The sequence below is a fragment of the Rhineura floridana genome, chromosome 21, assembly GCF_030035675.1.
Source record: "Rhineura floridana isolate rRhiFlo1 chromosome 21, rRhiFlo1.hap2, whole genome shotgun sequence".
Lineage (NCBI taxonomy): Eukaryota > Metazoa > Chordata > Lepidosauria > Squamata > Rhineuridae > Rhineura > Rhineura floridana.
The window spans coordinates 12,549,313-12,567,807 of NC_084500.1; the positions used below are offsets into that span (position 1 = coordinate 12,549,313).

General features: G+C 46.9%; 1 protein-coding gene across 2 annotated transcripts; it reads right to left on the bottom strand.

Annotated features, from left to right (window-relative positions):
- Positions 1-1,132: 1,132 nt before the first annotated feature.
- MRPS23 (mitochondrial ribosomal protein S23) lies at positions 1,133-8,021 on the bottom strand. 2 transcript variants are annotated; one of them, XM_061605032.1, is made up of 5 exons: positions 7,881-8,021; positions 5,201-5,377; positions 3,256-3,333; positions 3,035-3,158; positions 1,133-1,565 (listed from the first exon to the last, which is right to left on the bottom strand). In XM_061605032.1, exons 1-5 carry the CDS (start codon positions 7,922-7,924, stop codon positions 1,413-1,415), a joined length of 576 nt encoding a protein of 191 aa, XP_061461016.1. In that variant the 5' UTR covers positions 7,925-8,021; the 3' UTR covers positions 1,133-1,412. The 2 variants fall into 2 exon arrangements, with proteins under 2 accessions (XP_061461016.1, XP_061461014.1); XM_061605030.1 differs by lacking the exon at positions 7,881-8,021 and adding an exon at positions 7,441-7,548.
- Between the last annotated feature and the right edge of the window lie 10,474 nt (positions 8,022-18,495).

An 18,495-nucleotide genomic window follows, 5' to 3' on the forward strand; every position in this document is an offset into this window, starting at 1 on the left:
TTATTTGGTCCTGTGGATCAGACAAATCCACAGAGAAGGCTCTCAGTGGCTACTAGCCACAATGGCTATGTTCTATATCCACTGCCAAAGGCAGTGTGCCTCTCAGTACCAGTTGCCGGGAAGCACAGGTGGGGAGAGTTGCTGTTGTGCTCAGGTCCTGCTTGCAAGCTTCCCACAGGGCAGTGGTCCTTAAACCTTTTTTGGGTTGCGGTCCCTTTTTAGAATCTGATGAAAGCTATGGACCCCCATACATTAAATACAATTTATTTTATTGCATTGGAAATGGAATGACGCACCCCCTAGGGATCCATGGACCACAGGTTAAGAATCCCTGCCAGAGATGCATTTGGTTGGCCACTGTGAGAACAGGGTGTGGGTTTAGATAGGCCTTTGGCCTGATCTAGCTGCAGGGATCTTCTGATGTTCCCCATCTCAGCGCCAAATTACATCTGCTGAGTGCTGCCAGTTCAGCCAGAATTACAAGTTATTGTCATAGAATCATAGAGTTGGAAGAGGCCTACAAGGCTATCAAGTCCAACCCCGGCTCAATGCAGGAATCCAACTTAAAGCATACCCGACAGGTGGCTGTCCAGCTGCCTCTTGAAGGCCTCCAGTTTTGGAGAGCCCACCACCTCCCTAGGTCATGGGTTCCGTTGTCGTACGGCTCTAACAGTTAGGAAGTTTTTCCTGATGTTCAGCCTTAATGTGGCTTCCTGCGACTTGAGCCCATTATTCCATGTCCTGCGCTCTTGGGTTTGCTATACTTCATCCTCACAACAGGCTAGCCCCAAGAGATTGCAAATGGCTTAAGGTCACCTACTAAGTGGGGATTTAGACTGGGGGTCCTCCACTGTATCACTCTGCCCATATAGAACCATCAGTTTTGCCTATATTAGATGTCATAATTGCGCTCTCTTTATGAGAGAGAGAGAGAGAGAAATCGAAAAGAAGCACAGGATGCAAACAACCCTCAGATTGACCTCTATTCATAATGCAATCCTACCTACTCAAAAGTCCAATGGGACTCACACCCTAGTAAGTGTACAGGATTGCAGTCTCAGCGATCAGACCACTCCACAAGCGGTTCACCTCCTGCATAACTGAAAACTGGAACATCCATAGCAAGACACACTTCTGAAGGAGGTTTTTTAATTATGAAACCCATCATTTTAGTCAGGCACTCCTGCATGCAGGATTGCCCCCTGTCACTGCCACCCCCATTCCAAAGCAAGTCACAATTAGACTAAGTTATTGTTATGCTTATAACATAGAGAAACATGAGGTGAACGGAAAACTGCCAACCAGAATGGTTTGGCAAGAGTTTCTCCGTCTGGCTAGTCGTGTGCCCCTGGCCAGACACTCAGTGGCACATAACTCTGGCTTCCAAGGAAGGCTGAAAAATGCATAGCCCTTTAGGATGGTGACGGGCCTTTCTCTGGTGCTTCTGGGGGTCCAGGCTTCTGCTCCTCCTGCATGTTGTCCTGCATCTCCTGCAGCACACTTTGGAGTCGCTTTTCTAACACCGGATCCTTGCGTCTGACTTCCAGAGAAGCCTGCTGGGCTGCCTGCAAGCAGATGAACAACACAGAGGCAGTAAAACTGAGGTTGGGACTGTCGAAGCCGAAGCTGGCAGCTCTAGTCCCTTAACTACGGTTGCTGAAGCGCCAGAGGTCACTCAAGCAATTCTCTCCCACGCCCCTACAGGCAGGCAGATTAGGACCAAACTAGACAAGATGCCATTCACCCAGTTAGCCAATGCAAGGACAGCATTTTTAGAAGGACACCATGTGGGAACCCAGTCCAGATCAGGACCCTTTTTTAACCCTTTGTCTTCTGCTGTGGTCCTGATCCATATTGGGTCCTATTTGCACTGGAAGGAAAAGCTCCTATTTGTACCAATGGAAGATCTGGACTAGGAACGCAGCAGGGGACAAGAGGTTGACCTCTCCCTACCAGGGTCCTGATCCAGATCAGCCTCCCCCCACCCCCAAACACACACACATCTTCCATTTACTTTTTTAAAGCCCTTCAAACAACTGCTGTGTTTTTGAGTGGGGCCTTATCTAGTTTGGCCGTACATACACAGGCCAACTTAAGAGTGAAACTCTGGGGCATCAGGCCCTACTCCACCCTATCCCCCAAAGGGTCTCCTCTGGGGTACACAGCCCCCTTGGATAACAACTGTGCCACAGGTGCCATCTCTGTAAACTTATGGGTGCCTCTGTCCAATCGCAGGACTTACTCATGAAGGTTGATGGTGGGTGGGAAGGAAGGTAGAGGAAGCGTGCCTGGCTGAGCGCAATCCTACTAGTGCGCCATTTCTTTCTTTCTTTCTTTAAGGACACATGCAGTTATTTACCGAATATCAGCAGATCAGGCCTCCTGGCTGTCCCTACAGAGCCTGAGGTATATGGTGTGAGGTTAAAGCATGCTTGAAAAGACCCAGGGAAGGGCCTTTCCGATGGCAGCTCTTCGCACATGGAACTCTCTCCCTACTGAGGTGCATCTGGCCTCATCTCGTTAGAGCTTTAGGTGGTTGGTCAAGATGCATCTTTTTCAAAGGGAATTTGGGAGAGAGACCCGACTGATGCTATCAGCAATTGTCATTCAGTTTTTTGTTGTGATTTTTTTAATGGACTGTGTTATTTGTATGGATGTTACGTGTTCTTATCAACTTGTGTTTATTGTAAACCACCCTGTGCAAAGAACGGTATACAAATAATCTTCATAAATAAATCTTGTGATGGGCAAGGGTTAGCACCTTCAGCAAAAAGAGCATCACAGATCTTGCTGCTGTTTATTGCACTGTGGTGTAATTGTTGGTATTTTATGGTTTTGATTGTTACAATCAACGGTTATACTGTATACCACTTTGCAATCTCATATCCAAAAGCACTATGTTGTGGCTTGGGGAGAGGAGGAGTGGCCTGGCAAGAATTCCAAGGGCCAGATAGAAAGGCCTGGAGGGCCACATTTGGGCCCCGGGCCTGAGGTTCCCCACCCCTGCTACAGAGCAACTCTTTATAATACTTACACTCTCGGCTCCTTTTCTGCGTAAGACAAGTCCGTCGGCCAAGAGCGCTTTCCCTGTTTCTTCAAACAGTTTGTCGCCATCCATTTCTCCCTGCTTTTGCAGTGCCATGCATTTTTCAACAAACCTGACAACCAAGACAGCCGTGAGCAGCCGAACACAGCATCAAGAGGTGGAAATCAACATCTCCTCCCCCTCCATTAGAACCCTCGTGTCAAACTTACCTTTGGCAGGGGGATTTAAAGTTTAGTCTGGACAGTTCAAGGGGTCTTGGGCCGTTTCCGTAAGCTTTGTAAAATTTCCTAATCAACAACATAAGAAATTTCAGTTTGGGACCGATCTGTATGAAGACAATATCGTCAGTATGTATTTAGAACCACTAACATGGAGACCAAGACAGTTTCTTGGGTTTTCCCCCCCCCACTTCAGGATCTGAACTAGTAGGGTTGTAGTCAATCATGCACACTTCCTCTGTCAAACGCCACATTGTACAGGGTCTTAAATACAGGCAGTGGGTGGAGCCAGAGCTAATACTATTGCAGATCTACTAAAAATAAAGACTCGCCCACCCCCACTTCAATTTCCACCATGGCTACCTCAGATTAGAATCCCCAGTCCTATGTGTGTCCACAGAAAGCATTCTCAAGTTATGAAACTGTCTCGCCTGCAGGCCAACCAATGGTTATTTTTTGGCCAGTACGGGACAACCTTTTGGCTGGCTGGCTGGCTGGCTGGCTGGCTTTTGGTGACACAGATCTAGATGAACTGTGCAGGTGTGTATATAAATCTGCAGCATGAACATGGTTTACGCAAGGAAAAGTATTGCTGGCTAGTCCAAGCATTTGGGATGAAGGTCTAAACAAATCTGTTTTCATTTCCAGAGTGCAGGCTCAGGCTCAAGATAACAAGCAACCAGACAACATATTTATATTCCAAGGGATACTTGAAATTCCCGAGGGCATTTCTGTTTACATGCCAGGCATTTACTCAAGACCTCAAGCTCATCCATAAGGGCCAAATGTTTTTGAGATGCTGGCCCTCCTAACCATTTCCTAACATAACTGGGCAGGCAAGCAACCAGTGATTTCCTCAGAATTAAAAGGTGGCAGTGGGAAAATCAGCGAGAGAAGAGCTGTCTTTTACTGCTCCTCGCATTCCAATTTTTGGGAACTCAGGAAACTACCATACAGTAAGTCAGACAATTTCTCCATCATGTCTCCTCCAAAGTGGCAGCCGCTTTCCTGGGTCTCTGGTAAAGGCCTTTCAGCCCACGCAATCCCCAATTCCTTTACCTGGGAAATTGACAGGGGTTGGACTTGGCACCATCTGCATGCAAAGCAGGTGCTCTGCCACTGAGCTACGGTCCCTTCCGATCCATTTTAATTACAGTACCTCTTCTTTTCTCCAAAACTATCAATTTAACCAAGCAGCTACAATACAATCTGGCAAACAATCCCCTTTGCTAAGAGGCTGGCCTATTTTGCCCAGGCAAACTGAAGCCACCTCCAGGTCTTTAACTGCTGGGAACCAAAGCACATACTTGACTGAGGAGATCTGCCCAAGAATATACCGGTTGGAGCAGAACAAAGGGCCATCTAGCCCAGCATTCCGGGCAATCAGATGCCTCAGGAAAGCCCGAAACAGAGCCTGAAGGGCTCCCCCATGGCTCCTCCACAGTAACTAGTATTCAGGGGCAAGGGCTGTAGCTCAGTGGGAAAAGCATTCGCTTTGCATGCAGAAGGTTGCAGGTAGAGGTAGACATCTCCAGGTAGAGCTAAGAGAACCTTCTGCCAGAAACCCCGGAGAGCCGCTGCCAGCCAGTGTAGAAAATACTGGTGGAGCAAGGGTCTGTATAAGGCAGCTTCCTCTGTTCCTAGCAGCATAGTGCCTTGGAATGGGGATTGCCATTGTTAACAGCCGCTGATAAAACTCCCCGCCAACAAGGATTCGTTCAAGACCCTTTTTACAGCTGCCATTGCCACATCTCAAGGCAAGAGATTCCTATGGGTTGGTATAAAGAAGGGCTTCCTTTTGATTGTCCTGAAACTACTGCCCATTGGGTGATTGCCACCCCCAGCCCCCAAAGTACTAATATTATGAGGGGGGCAGGGGAGGGATTCCCTTTGGGAGGAAGGGCAGGATCTAAATTCTATAAATAAATAAACTCACGCTCTGATCTCATCCTCCTGGTACAGGATGGGGGGAACCGCTTCTTCAACCTTGCCATATTGCGGACGAAGCTCCCGATAAAGAGGCTCCCTCAGCGGAGGGAAAGCGACATAAACGTCATACCAGATTGGTTTCTTGGCTTCAGACATCACCCCAGACCGCAGCAGGTTCCGTGTGCTGGGAAGGGAGTCAAAAAGTGATTTTATTTTTTACCATTTTATTATGTACGTGTTTGATTTTATTTTTGTAAGCCGCCCTGAGTGCCCTATTACAGGGTAGAAGGGTGGGATAGAAATATTTTAAATAAATAAATAAATACCCAATGTCAGCCAAAAATAAAGTTAGGATATCCACTAAAACAGAGGATGAGCGCTCTTTTTCCCCCCCATGAAGGTCTGTATTTACTTGGAAGTAATCTGTTGGGGGGGGGCACCGGCAGCGGGTAGAGGTAAAGCCAAAGGTGGGTGTGCCGCCCCTCTTCCTACCCTGCTTACCACCCCCATGAAATGAGGCCTACGGTCAGAGGTTGCCCATCTCGCCTCTAAAAAAACGATCTCCCAAACAAAGAGTCGCCACATAAGATGGCAATCTCGTCCTGAACTTCTTCTCATCCCCTCTGCCTACAGAGAAGTCAGAGGATGGAGAGAAAAAATCAGTCTAATTGGGGCAGAGAGAAGCCCTTTTCTGAAAACACCGGGGGGGGCGTTTCTGCTGGGAATGATACCTATTTGTGCTAATTACACCAAGCACAAACTATTTGCTTTCTGCACGTTTGACATGTCCAAGTGAATGCCTTTTGGCACACACACACAGTTCTGTTTTTCATTTTGATCTCCCGCCTCACCAACATGCAACAGGCAGGGTAAACTGCTACGCAAGAAGAAAAACCAAGAGAGCAGTTGGAGGCTTGCATTGACTGGATCACAGCCCCTCAATTCCTCTCTCATACTATTTGCTCTCTCTAGTGTGGAGGTGACATGGCAATGCCCTAGGCCTGTGCGCTGCTCCTTACCTTCTTTGATCCCTAGGCAGAATTTCTCCCCTCTATGGTTTGCTTTATCAAAGCTTCATGCAGGAAGTGGGACCTGTGGCCCTCTAGTCGTTGCTGGCCTCCCACAGCTCCCATCAGCCCCAGGAAGCACGGCCAAGGATGATGGGAGTCAGAGACCAAAAAGCTCTGGAGGGCCACGGGTTCCCCACCCCTGCGTTAAAGGGATATGTCTGCATTGGCACAAATTATGGTTAAGCCATGGTTTGGGGCCACCTGATTAGTCTTAACCATCGTTAGCATCAATGCAGATGTAAAGTTTCAAACTACAGCAAGGATGGAGAACTGGCGGCCCTCTGTATGTCAGTGGTGCCCAGTTTTTCCTGGGGGTCACAGGTACCCCATCCCTGAACTATAGTTTGTGCAAACCATAGATGGGCACAGGGAGGGAAGTTAAGTTATATGGATGAGGGAAGTGAGAAGTGGAAGGCCAGAGCCCCTGGGACATTCCTGATTTCCAAACAGAACTGTTATGCTGTTAGATCTTTTATGGTTTTAGAATTATTGGTCTTATTTTACTTTTATATTTTGCTGTTTCGTTAAAACTGTGCAAGCCATCCCAGAAACAGAATAGACTGAATGGCAGAATATAAATAATAATAGTTAGACAGCAGGCTATAAATAATTTGAATATGCAGTGATGGCAACTAAAGAGAGATTTGACAAATTCATGAAGGGGATGGTGATAAAACCTCCATGTACAGAGGCACTACAACTCTAAATACCAGCTGCTGGAGAGCAAGTTACAGAGGGGCATTGTTACTTTCCTGCCTTATACTGAGTCAGGGAGCCCTCTTATACTGAGTCAGACCATTGGTCCAGCAAGCGCAGAATTATTAATTAATTAAATTTTTGTACCGATCTTCCTCCTAAAAGGAGCCTAGGGTGGCAACACTGCCAATATTGTCAACACTGACTGGCAGGAGCTCTCCAGGTTTTCAGGCAGGAGTCTCTCCCAGCCCTGCCTGGAAATGGTGGGGATTGAATTGGGACCTTCTGCATTCAAGGCAGGTACTCTACTGAGCTGCGGCCCTTCCCCTTGTTAGTGGGTATCCCAGAGGGCTCTATTCGGCCACTGTGGGATGCAAGTCCCTAGACTAGTGAGTCATGTGACCTGATCCTGTCATCCTCATTAGCTATGATAATTTGGAACAGAACCTCCATGGTGCAGGGGCAGTCTACCTTAGAATACCTGTTGGCTGAGAGGACACAGTTGCTGCGTTCGTTCTCTGCTTGTGGGCTTCCTGGAAGCATGAGGCTGGGCACTGTGGAGACCAGGATTTTGGACTAGATCAGGAGTGAGGAACAGCTGTGGCTCTTCAGCTGCTGTTGGAACTCCAACTCCCATCAGCCCCGGCCAGCATTGCCATCAGCCAGGGATGATGGGGAGTCCAGCATCATCTGGAGAGCCACAGATTCTCCACTTCTGAGCCAGAGAGACCTTTCCTTTACTTTAAAACCAGGAGGGTTATTTTTATGTTCTCATATCGCACCTCGCATCAAACCCAGAAACCAACGTTTCGTCAAGACATCCACACCCTTCCCTTCATTACATTTTCCCTCGTCCCCGTCTGCAATCGCGACAGCCCCTCCTCATGACCCACGCCCCAAATCACGAAACGGAGAACTCACCGGCTGAAGACGCTGCCCAACTTCTCCAACCTACTCCCCGCCATAGCGCCTTCGAGCCTAAACTAGGCCTCTCTTAGCAACCCTCCGCAGGCCCTAGCAACCGCAGCATCAGGAAGTGAAAGCACGAAGCCTCGCGAGATGACTGCTAGACACGAGCGAGTCGTAGCCAAGCGATAACAGTTGCACGCGGAAACAGAAAAAGTATGGATTAGCGAGGACAGGCAGAAGCAATCGATGGAAGAGCGGTAGCTGGCTGAGGAAGGCATTTCCTGGCTACAGCATAGTCCATTTTTCCACTGCAGATGGGGTGGGGGGGAGGTTTTCCTTCTGAGGCTCCTAAACCCATTGCACTAGACAGCCTGTTTTATCTTCGTGTTTTGGTCTGGTTATCTTATTTATTTATTTATTTAATGTATATACATTCATGACTCCAAAGTAGTTTGCAAGTATTAAATCAATTACAAAATCCATCCATAATTAAAGTTTACAATAAAACAAACCCAGCAATTAAAAGAGTTAGATCAGGAAGTTCAAGTTCAGGGGAATATATGAACAAACTATCTCCACGATCCTGCTTCCTTTCTCCCTTTGTACACATGCCTAGGAAATGCATATTATGATTACAATACAAAAGTTAAAATACAATGCAATGAGATGTACATGTAGATGAACAGGCAGAAGGAGAGATTTTAACGTGTACACACCATACATTGAAAGCACATGACTGTCCCCCAAGAATCCTGGGAACTGTAGTTTGTTAAGGGGGCTGGGAATTGTAGCTCTGTGAAGAGTAAGCTACAGTTCCCAGAATTCTTTGGGGGACAATAATGTGTTTTAAATGTATGGTGTGTACACAGTCTATACAGATGCACATCTCTTCCTCTTGTACATTTCACCCTTTGGGGGCAGAAGAGGGGCATCTGAATAGGTTCTATAGGGCCCTACAGTGTACTCCAGTTACTTATTTCCAAAGCACAAAAATGAGAGAGACCAGCGATCCTGGCAAATCCTAACTCTTCCCGTTAGGAAGGAAATGCATCTGAGTAGGCGAGGACAGACGCTCTGGATGCCTTGCAACTTAACACAAATTAAAGTCCTTAAGCTCAGACCATATGGCCAAGCCGGAGAGTCCAGATGGCTTCCCTAACCTGAAAGGCTCCATTAGGCTTCTGTCAGCTTTGTTTCCCCCAGAAGAACATAAATAGATGTGCACTTTGTGGCAATTATCTTGTCACAGGAAGACATTGTTACTGATGTCAAGAAATGAGGTAGCTTTTCCCCCTCTTGGCTTCTTGTTGAACACTTTTTTCTAGAGGGGGGGATCAAACTGCTTTAAAAACGCATAAGTGAACATTGCTGGCTTTGGCTGGCTGGTCGTTACAAGCGTCTGGATACACCCCAACTGCTTGAGCTGAACACTGGAGGGCGGGGGAGGAGTTTCACAACTGCAACATAGGCAATGAGGAAGGAAGATGGGAGTTTTGCAGCTGGGGGCAAAGGGGGACCTCCCAAGACCTGCTGATTGCTTTAGGGGTAGGGAAACCTTTTCAGCCTGGGAGCCGCATTCCCTCGTGGGCCGTATGCCAGTGGGGGCTGGGGCCAAAGGCAATGGATCTTAACTTTGTACAGTAGGCTACATTTCAGCCACACAAAAGTCAGTGGTTTCTACACACCTCTCTCTGTCCAGGGAAGCAAGAGGCATCATCACAATTCAAGGACACACGAGGAGGGCATGGAGCAAGGCTAGTGAGAGACCGTGGGCTGGGAAGAGCCCTTGTTGCTGTTCATTGCAGTGCAGTTTCATTGTTGAAAGATATGTTACGACACTTTGGATTTTTGACCATTGCAACCAGCTGTTATATCGTATACCACTTTGAAACTCATACTGAAAAGCACTATTGAAACTTTCTCCAGATGTCAGCCTCTCACTTCTGGGTCATGCTCACTTCAGAGGAGGGGTGGGGAATCTTTTTGCATCCGGAGGGCCACATTGCCTTCTGGGCAACCTCCTAAGGGCCACATGACAGTAGTGGGCAGGGCCAGAGGCAAGAGTGAGCAGAGCATCAGTCATAAATGTGTAGGGTAGGCCAGTTCCAACACACACCCCTTTCTGCCGTCCAAGGGCCAAAGAGAGGGGCCCAGGGGTCTACATTTGGCCTCCAGGCCAGATGTTTCCCTTACCATGCTTTGGAGGACTGATGCCGCTTTCATGGGCTTCACACTACCTGCTTGGCTCCTTACTTAGCTTATGTCTTTGAAAATAAACAGATATCACAATAACAGGTTAAAAAGCAGCAGCTAAGAGACTAAAAATCAGCCACACAAGCAAATTACCTCAACAGGATGAAAGCCTGTCTGAAGAGGAAGGTCTCCACATACCACCAGAAGGCTAGCACAGCAGGGGCTCTAGCCAAGTTTTATTTTGGATCTTATTAATTATCCCACTCTTCCTCCAAGGAGTTCATAGTCCCCCAATTTTATCCTCACAACAACCCTATGAGGTAGGTTAGGCAGAAGGATAGCAAATGCCCAGAATGACACAGCTTTTATGACTTAGGCTGCATGCACACACTATACATTGAAAGCACATAGCTTCCTCCAAAGAATCCCAGCAGCTGTAGTTTAATCTTCACAAATCTACAGTTCCCAGCGCCCTTAACAAACTACAGTCCCCAGGATTCTTTGAGGGAAGCCATGTGCTTTCAAAATATGCAGGGCCGGGTATTCTTTGAAGATTCTTAACAAACTACAGTTCCCAGGATTCTTTGAGGGCAGCCACGTTGGGCCCTGGCCGAGGGTAAGTGCTCCTATTCCACGATCTGTGGCAGTGTTGGCTCCCGACCTTGCCATGGATAGTGGAGAGGGAGCTCCCAGGGGCCCCCAGTAGAGTCAGTGTGGGCTTCAATAAGCCCTCACACACACCCAACATGCACATGCCTGCTACCAACCAAGATGGTGGCAGAGGCTTCCCTAAGGGGCTAATGCCCGAAGCCATCTTGGCTGATGACAGGCACGCGTGCACAGTGCACATGTCATTAACAGGGACAGGAGAGTTAGGTGGGATGCGTGGGCGGCCTTATTAGCCCTGCACTGCCTGTATGGGGGGTTGGACTGGGCTGGTGCCCAAGGGCCCAGTCATGCCTGCTATCAACCAAGATGGTGGCAGAGGCTTCCCTAAGGGGCTAACGCTCCTGAACATATGGTGTGTACTCAGCCTGAGTGGGGAACTGAACAGTGGATCTCTCCAGTCCATGTTTGACACTTTATTAATTTGTTCCTTTAGGTTTTGGTGCACATTTTTGTTTTTGTAATTAAAGCAGGAGATTGCTTTTGAAAGTGTTGCAAAACCACACCAGGAATGAGGAGCAGGTGGTGGATTTGTAACATTACAGGTTCCAGCCAATCAGTGCTGTGCAAAGCTGGTTTCTGCTGCAAATTTGCAAAATTGGTTTTCCCAAGCCTGGTCCTGGTGAGAAAATATTTCATCTGAACCCAGCACAGGAAGTATGCTTCAGTAGTGACTTGACTACTCAAATCATATGTTTGTATGCAACCTGGGAAACCGTGAGGCTTAGCTCACTCTGTCTGTCTCTCTGTGTGTTTTCCCATATTTCCCTGAAGGTTAACAGAGCTTGCTAGATGTGTCCACCAGATGTCACCAGATGTAACATTTCACAGTATGCTTCTTGTATTCACCCACATAACCACCATCCCCTGTGATTAATGTGCTGAAACACCTACACCAAGGTTACTGGAACAAGCAAACAGTCTTCTCATACCTTCAATATTTCCAGGAATTATAGATGAGAGACAGCCTAAAAATACCGATTTGCTAGATTTAGAGATCCCTACTGTTCTAATTACAGATGAGCCAATGCAAAGACCTCATTCTGAATCTAAAAAGGATGCCTGAATCCCTCTTCAACCCACCCTTAGGAATGGAGGAGGGCTCATTCTATACATTCTTTTACAGTGCAATCTTAAGCATGTTTTCTCAGGAGTAAATCCCACTGTGTTCAATGGCCAGGGATGGGGAGCCTGGAGCCTTTCCAGATGTTGTTGACTGATAATAGTTATTTGAATTTATATCCTGCCTTTCCTTCCAGAGGAATCCAGGGCGGTAAACACATCAACAAAACAATTTAACAACAAAAAGGAAAACATCCTAAATACAGTTAAAAACATTTTAAAACACAGTCACAATTTAAAACATTCTAACACACATTAGCCCCAGCTGGCATGGCCAACGGTCAGAAATGATAGACGTTGTCGTGCAGCAATCCACATCCTTGCTCTGGCAAATGTGTTAGGATTTCAACCAAGGGTGTAATGAGCACAGTGGGCCTTCAGACTCACTTCAGACTGCACAATAAAACTCTTTTCCTCCCAATTACGTCACTACTTTTAAGGGCAAGGTCTGTTTTGGGCTTCTATAATTTTGATACAGCACCTAGGAATTCTAGATGCTGCTGATGATTGTAGATTGGGAATCATGGCTACAGCTATTTCTTCATGTGTTCACATAGCTTTCAAAAAAACAAAAGATCCCCAGGAAGTGTGCAACAGCAAATGTTCTCAGCCTTATCCAGACAGTAATTGTGCTTCATAATGGGCAAATTATTAAATTATTTTTAATACCAAAGTCTTGCACAAGAGTGATAAAAAAAGTGTTGGGCAAGACCTCCAGATTACTTTTTTTAAAAAAAAGAAAGAAAATAGCCAAGGTATGTAGTGCAATTTGTGGAGATCTTGAGAGAATGTCTTCTCTGAACCAGGCGTGTGGCAAGCAGTGAAGCAATTTCCTTTAGGACTGTGAAGGTTACTGGAAACATAACGGCAACTATGTTGTGCTCAGGTAAGCAGCGAACAGAAGGAAGGGTGTGGTGAGACCACCATTGAAATGTCACCTCGCACATGGCAAACTGCTCCTCCACACACAATTATTATTATTATTATTATATTATCATTATTATTAATAATAACAACAACAATAACAATAATAAACTTTATTTCTACCGCGCCCTTTTTCCAATAGGACTCAGAGCGGCTTACAACTAAAAACAACACCATTAAAACATACAGAGTATATTATTAAAAAAAGAATTAAACTATGAGAAAAATTAAAACCGTAAAATATAGGTTAAAAACAGCGGACAATTTAAAATAATAAAATCATATAATAACCAAACCTATGACACTTAATCCTGGTCGTTCTCTATCCCAAATGCCCATTGAAATAAAAGTCTTTACTTGTCGCCGGAAAGACGGCAAGGAGGGAGCTGATCGCACATCACTCGGAAGGGAGTTCCACAGCCTAGGGGCGGCCACCGAAAAGGCCCTATCTCGTGTCCGCGTCATATGTGCTTGCGAAGGTGTGGGGAACACAAGAAGGGCCTCACCTGAAGATCTCAAATCCCAGACAGGTTCATGTAGGGAGATACGATCTGTCAAATAGTCTGGACCTGAGCCGTATAGGGCTTTGTAGGTCAAAACCAGCACTTTGAATTGTGACCGGAAACAAATTGGCAGCCAGTGGAGCTGTTGTAACAGGGGAGTTGTATGGTCCCTGTAACCAGCCCCGGTTAGCACTCTGGCTGCAGCTCTTTGTACCAATTTAAGTTTCCAAACAGTCTTCAAAGGCAGCCCCACGTAGAGCGCGTTACAGTAGTCTAAGCGGGATGTAACCAAGGCATGCATCACCCTAGTCAGATCAGGTAGCTCCAGGAACGGGCGCAGCTGGCGCACCAGTTTTAATTGGGCAAATGCGCTCCTGGATACAGCAGCAATCTGGGCCTCCAAATTCAAAGCTGAGTCCAGGAGTACACCCAAACTGCGAACCTGAGACTTCAGGGGGAGTGCGACCCCATCCAGCACCGGTTGAATCCCTATTCCCTGATCTGCCCTCCGACTGACCAGGAATACCTCTGTTTTGTCAGGATTTAATCTCAACTTGTTTGCCCTCATCCAGTCCATCACTGATGCCAGACACTGGTTTAGGACCTGTACGGCTTCCTTGGCTTCAGGTGGAAAAGAGAAATAGAGTTGAGTGTCATCAGCATACTGATGGCACCGAACCCCAAAACCCCGGACAACCTCTCCCAGCGGTTTCATGTAGATGTTGAATAACATGGGGGACAAAACGGAACCCTGAGGGACCCCATAGGTCAATGGCCAAGGGGTCGAGCAGGAGTCCCCCAGTACCACCTTCTGGGTTCAGTCCTCCAGGAAGCATTGGTGCCACTGTAACACAGTGCCCCCAAGTCCCATCTCGGCAAGGCCGCCCAGAAGAATACCATGATTGATGGTATCGAAAGCCACTGAGAGGTCCAGTAGAACCAGCAGAGACACATTCCCCCTGTTACCTAGTAAAGAGGGATCCAGAGAGGGCTTTTTCAGCAGTGGTCTTATAACTGCCTCCTTTAAGCATGATGGAATTCTGCCTTGTTGTAGAGAGGCATTAACTACTCCCCTGACCCAATCGACCAGTCCCCCTCTGGTACTTCTAATGAGCCAGGAAGGGCAAGGGTCCAGTACACACGTGGTGGCACACGCCGCTCCAAGGATCTTGTCCACATCCTCAGGTAACATAAGAACATAAGAAGAGCCTGCTGGATCAGGCCAGTGGCCCATCTAGTACAGCATCCTGTTCTCACAGTGGCCAACCAGGTGCCTGGGGGAAGCCCGCAAGCAGGACCCGAGTGCAAGAATACTCTCCCCTCCTGAGGCTTCCGGCAACTGGTTTTCAGAAGCATGCTGCCTCTGACTAGGGTGGCAGAGCACAGCCATCACGGCTAGTAGCCATTGATAGCCCTGTCCTCCATGAATTTGTCTAATCTTCTTTTAAAGCCGTCCAAGCTGGTGGCCATTATTGCATCTTGTGGGAGCAAATTCCATAGTTTAACTATGCGCTGAGTAAAGAAGTACTTCCTTTTGTCTGTCCTGAATCTTCCAACATTCAGCTTCTTTGAATGTCCACGAGTTCTAGTATTATGAGAGAGGGAGAAGAACTTTTCTCTATCCACTTTCTCAATGCCATGCATAATTTTATACACTTCTATCATGTCTCCTCTGACCCGCCTTTTCTCTAAACTAAAAAGCCCCAAATGCTGCAACCTTTCCTCGTAAGGGAGTCGCTCCATCCCCTTGATCATTCTGGTTGCCCTCTTCTGAACCTTTTCCAACTCTATCATATCCTTTTTGAGATGAGGCGACCAGAACTGTACACAGTATTCCAAATGTGGCCGCACAATAGATTTATACAACGGCATTATGATATCGGCTGTTTTATTTTCAATACCTTTCCTAATTATCGCTAGCATGGAATTTGCCTTTTTCACAGCTGCCGCACACTGGGTTGACATTTTCATCGTGCTGTCCACTACAACCCCGAGGTCTCTCTCCTGGTCGGTCGCTGCCAGTTCAGACCCCATAAGCGTATATGTGAAATTAAGATTTTTTGCTCCAATATGCATAATTTTACACTTGTTTATATTGAATTGCATTTGCCATTTTTCCGCCCATTCACTCAGTTTGGAGAGATCTTTTTGGAGCTCTTCACAATCCCTTTTTGTTTTAACAACCCTGAACAATTTAGTGTCGTCAGCAAACTTGGCCACTTCACTGCTCACTCCTAATTCTAGGTCATTAATGAACAAGTTGAAAAGTACAGGTCCCAATACCGATCCTTGAGGGACTCCACTTTCTACAGCCCTCCACTGGGAGAACTGGCCGTTTATTCCTACTCTCTGCTTTCTGCTTCTTAACCAATTCCTTATCCACAAGAGGACCTCTCCTCTTATTCCATGACTGCTAAGCTTCCTCAGAAGTCTTTGGTGAGGTACCTTGTCAAACGCTTTTTGAAAGTCTAAGTACACTATGTCCACTGGATCACCTCTATCTATATGCTTGTTGACACTCTCAAAGAATTCTAATAGGTTACTGAGGACTTTCCCTTGCAGAAGCCATGCTGGCTCTGCTTCAGCAAGGCTTGTTCTTCTATATGCTTAGTTAATCTAGCTTTAATCATACTTTCTACCAGTTTTCCAGGGGCAGAAGTTAAGCTAACTGGCCTGTAATTTCCGGGATCCCCTCTGGATCCCTTTTTGAAGATTGGCGTTACATTTGCCACTTTCCAGTCCTCAGGCACAGAGGAGGAACCGAGGGACAAGTTACATATTTTAGTTAGCAGATCAGCAATTTCACATTTGAGATCTTTGAGAACTCTCGGGTGGATGCCATCCGGGCCCGGTGATTTGTCAGTTTTTATATTGTCCATTAAACTTAGAACTTCCTCTCTCGTTACCACTATTTGTCTCAGTTCCTCAGAATCCCTTCCTGCAAATGTTAGTTCAGGTTCAGGGATCTGCCCTATATCTTCCACTGTGAAGACAGATGCAAAGAATTCATATAGCTTCTCTGCAATCTCCTTATTGTTCTTTAGTACGCCTTTGACTCCCTTATCATCCAAGGGTCCAATCGCCTCCCTAGATTTTCTCCTGCTTTGAATGTATTTATAGAATTTTTTGTTGTTGGTTTTTATGTTCTTAGCAATGTGCTCCTCAAATTCTTTTTTAGCATCCCTTATTGTCTTCTTGCATTTCTTTTGCCAGAGTTTGTGTTCTTTTTTATTTTCTTCATTCGGACAAGACTTCCATTTTCTGAAGGAAGACTTTTTGCCTCTAAGAGCTTCCTTGACTTTGCTCGTTAACCATGCTGGCATCTTCTTGGCCCTGGCGGTACCTTTTCTGATCTGCGGTATGCACTCCAGTTGAACTTCTAATATAGTGTTTTTAAACAACTTCCAAGCATTTTCGAGTGATGTGACCCTCTGGACTTTGTTTTTCAGCTTTCTTTTGACCAATCCCCTCATTTTTGTGAAGTTTCCTCTTTTGAAGTCAAATGTGACCGTGTTGGATTTTCGTGGCAATTGGCCAGTTACATGTATGTTTAATTTAATAGCACTGTGGTCAGTGCTCCCAATCGGTTCAACAACACTTACATCTCGCACCAGGTCCCGGTCCCCACTGAGGATTAAGTCCAGGGTTGCCCTCCCTCTGGTTGGTTCCATGACCAACTGGTCTAGGGAATAGTCATTTAGAATATCTAGAAACTTTGCTTCTTTGTCATGACTGGAACACATATGCGGCCAGTCTATGTCCGGGTAGTTGAAGTCACCCATTACTACCACATTCCCTAGTTTGGATGCTTCCTCAATTTCATATCTCATCTCAAGGTCTCCCTGAGCATTTTGATCAGGGGGACGATAGATCGTTCCCAGTATTAAGTCCCTCCTGGGGCATGGTATCACCACCCACAACGATTCTGTGGAGGAGTCTGCCTCTTTGGGGGTTTCGAGCTTGCTGGATTCAATGCCTTCTTTCACGTATAGAGCGACTCCGCCACCAATACGTCCTTCCCTGTCCTTCCGATATAGTTTATATCCAGGGATAACCGTATCCCACTGGTTTTCTCCATTCCACCAGGTCTCCGTTATGCTCACTATATCAATGCTCTCCTCTAAGACCAAGCACTCCAGTTCTCCCATCTTGGTTCGCAGGCTCCTACCATTAGCGTACAGGCACTTGTAAGCAGTGTCTCTCTTCAAGTGTCTTTGGCACTTGTGGTTTGGCCTGTGGTAATTTTGCTCTTCTGAATTTATATCCTGTGCCCCTGCTCTCACAATGCCTACTTCTAGGCCTACCCCTTTTAAAATTTCATCATTTCTTTGGTTTTTATCCCAGGGGGGAGGTTTATTCCGAACCGGACCTTTCTCAGCTCCTGTCGGGTTTCCCCCCTCAGTCAGTTTAAAAGCTGCTCTGCTACCTTTTTAATTTTAAGTGCCAGCAGTCTGGTTCCATTCTGGTTCAAGTGGAGCCCGTCCCTTTTGTACAGGCCCGGCTTGTCCCAAAATGTTCCCCAGTGCCTAACAAATCTAAACCCTTCCACCTGACACCATCGTCTCATCCACACATTGAGACTGCAAAGCTGGGCCTGTCTGGCTGGTCCCGCGCGTGGAACCGCTAGCATTTCAGAGAAAGCCACCTTGGAGGTCCTGGCTTTCAGCATCCTACCTAGCAACCTAAATTTTGCTTCCAGGACCTCACGGCTGCATTTCCCCATGTCGTTGGTGCCAACGTGCACCACGACCACTGACTCCTCCCCAGCACTGTCTACCAAACTATCTAAACGACGGGCGATATCCGCAACCTTCACACCAGGCAGGCAAAACACCTTGCGGTCTACACGCCCATCACACACCCCACTGTCTATGTTCCTAATGATCGAATCACCCACTACAAGGATCCCTCCACCCCCTGGAGATATATCCTCGGCACGAGAGGATAGCTGCTCATCCCCCAAGGAATGGGTCCCTTCTAAGGGATCGTTTCCCTCTTCCTCAGCTGGATGCTCTCCTTCCCTGAGACCATCGTTCTCCATGATAGCAGGAGAGCTATCATCGCTGGAGTGGGACACAGCTATAACGTCCCTGAAGGCCTCCTCCACACACCTCTCTGCCTCTCTCAGCTTTTGCAGGTCTGCCACCTTGGCCTCAAGGAAATGAAGTCGTTCCCGGAGAGCCAGGAGCTCATTGCACCGAGAGCACACCCACGACTGC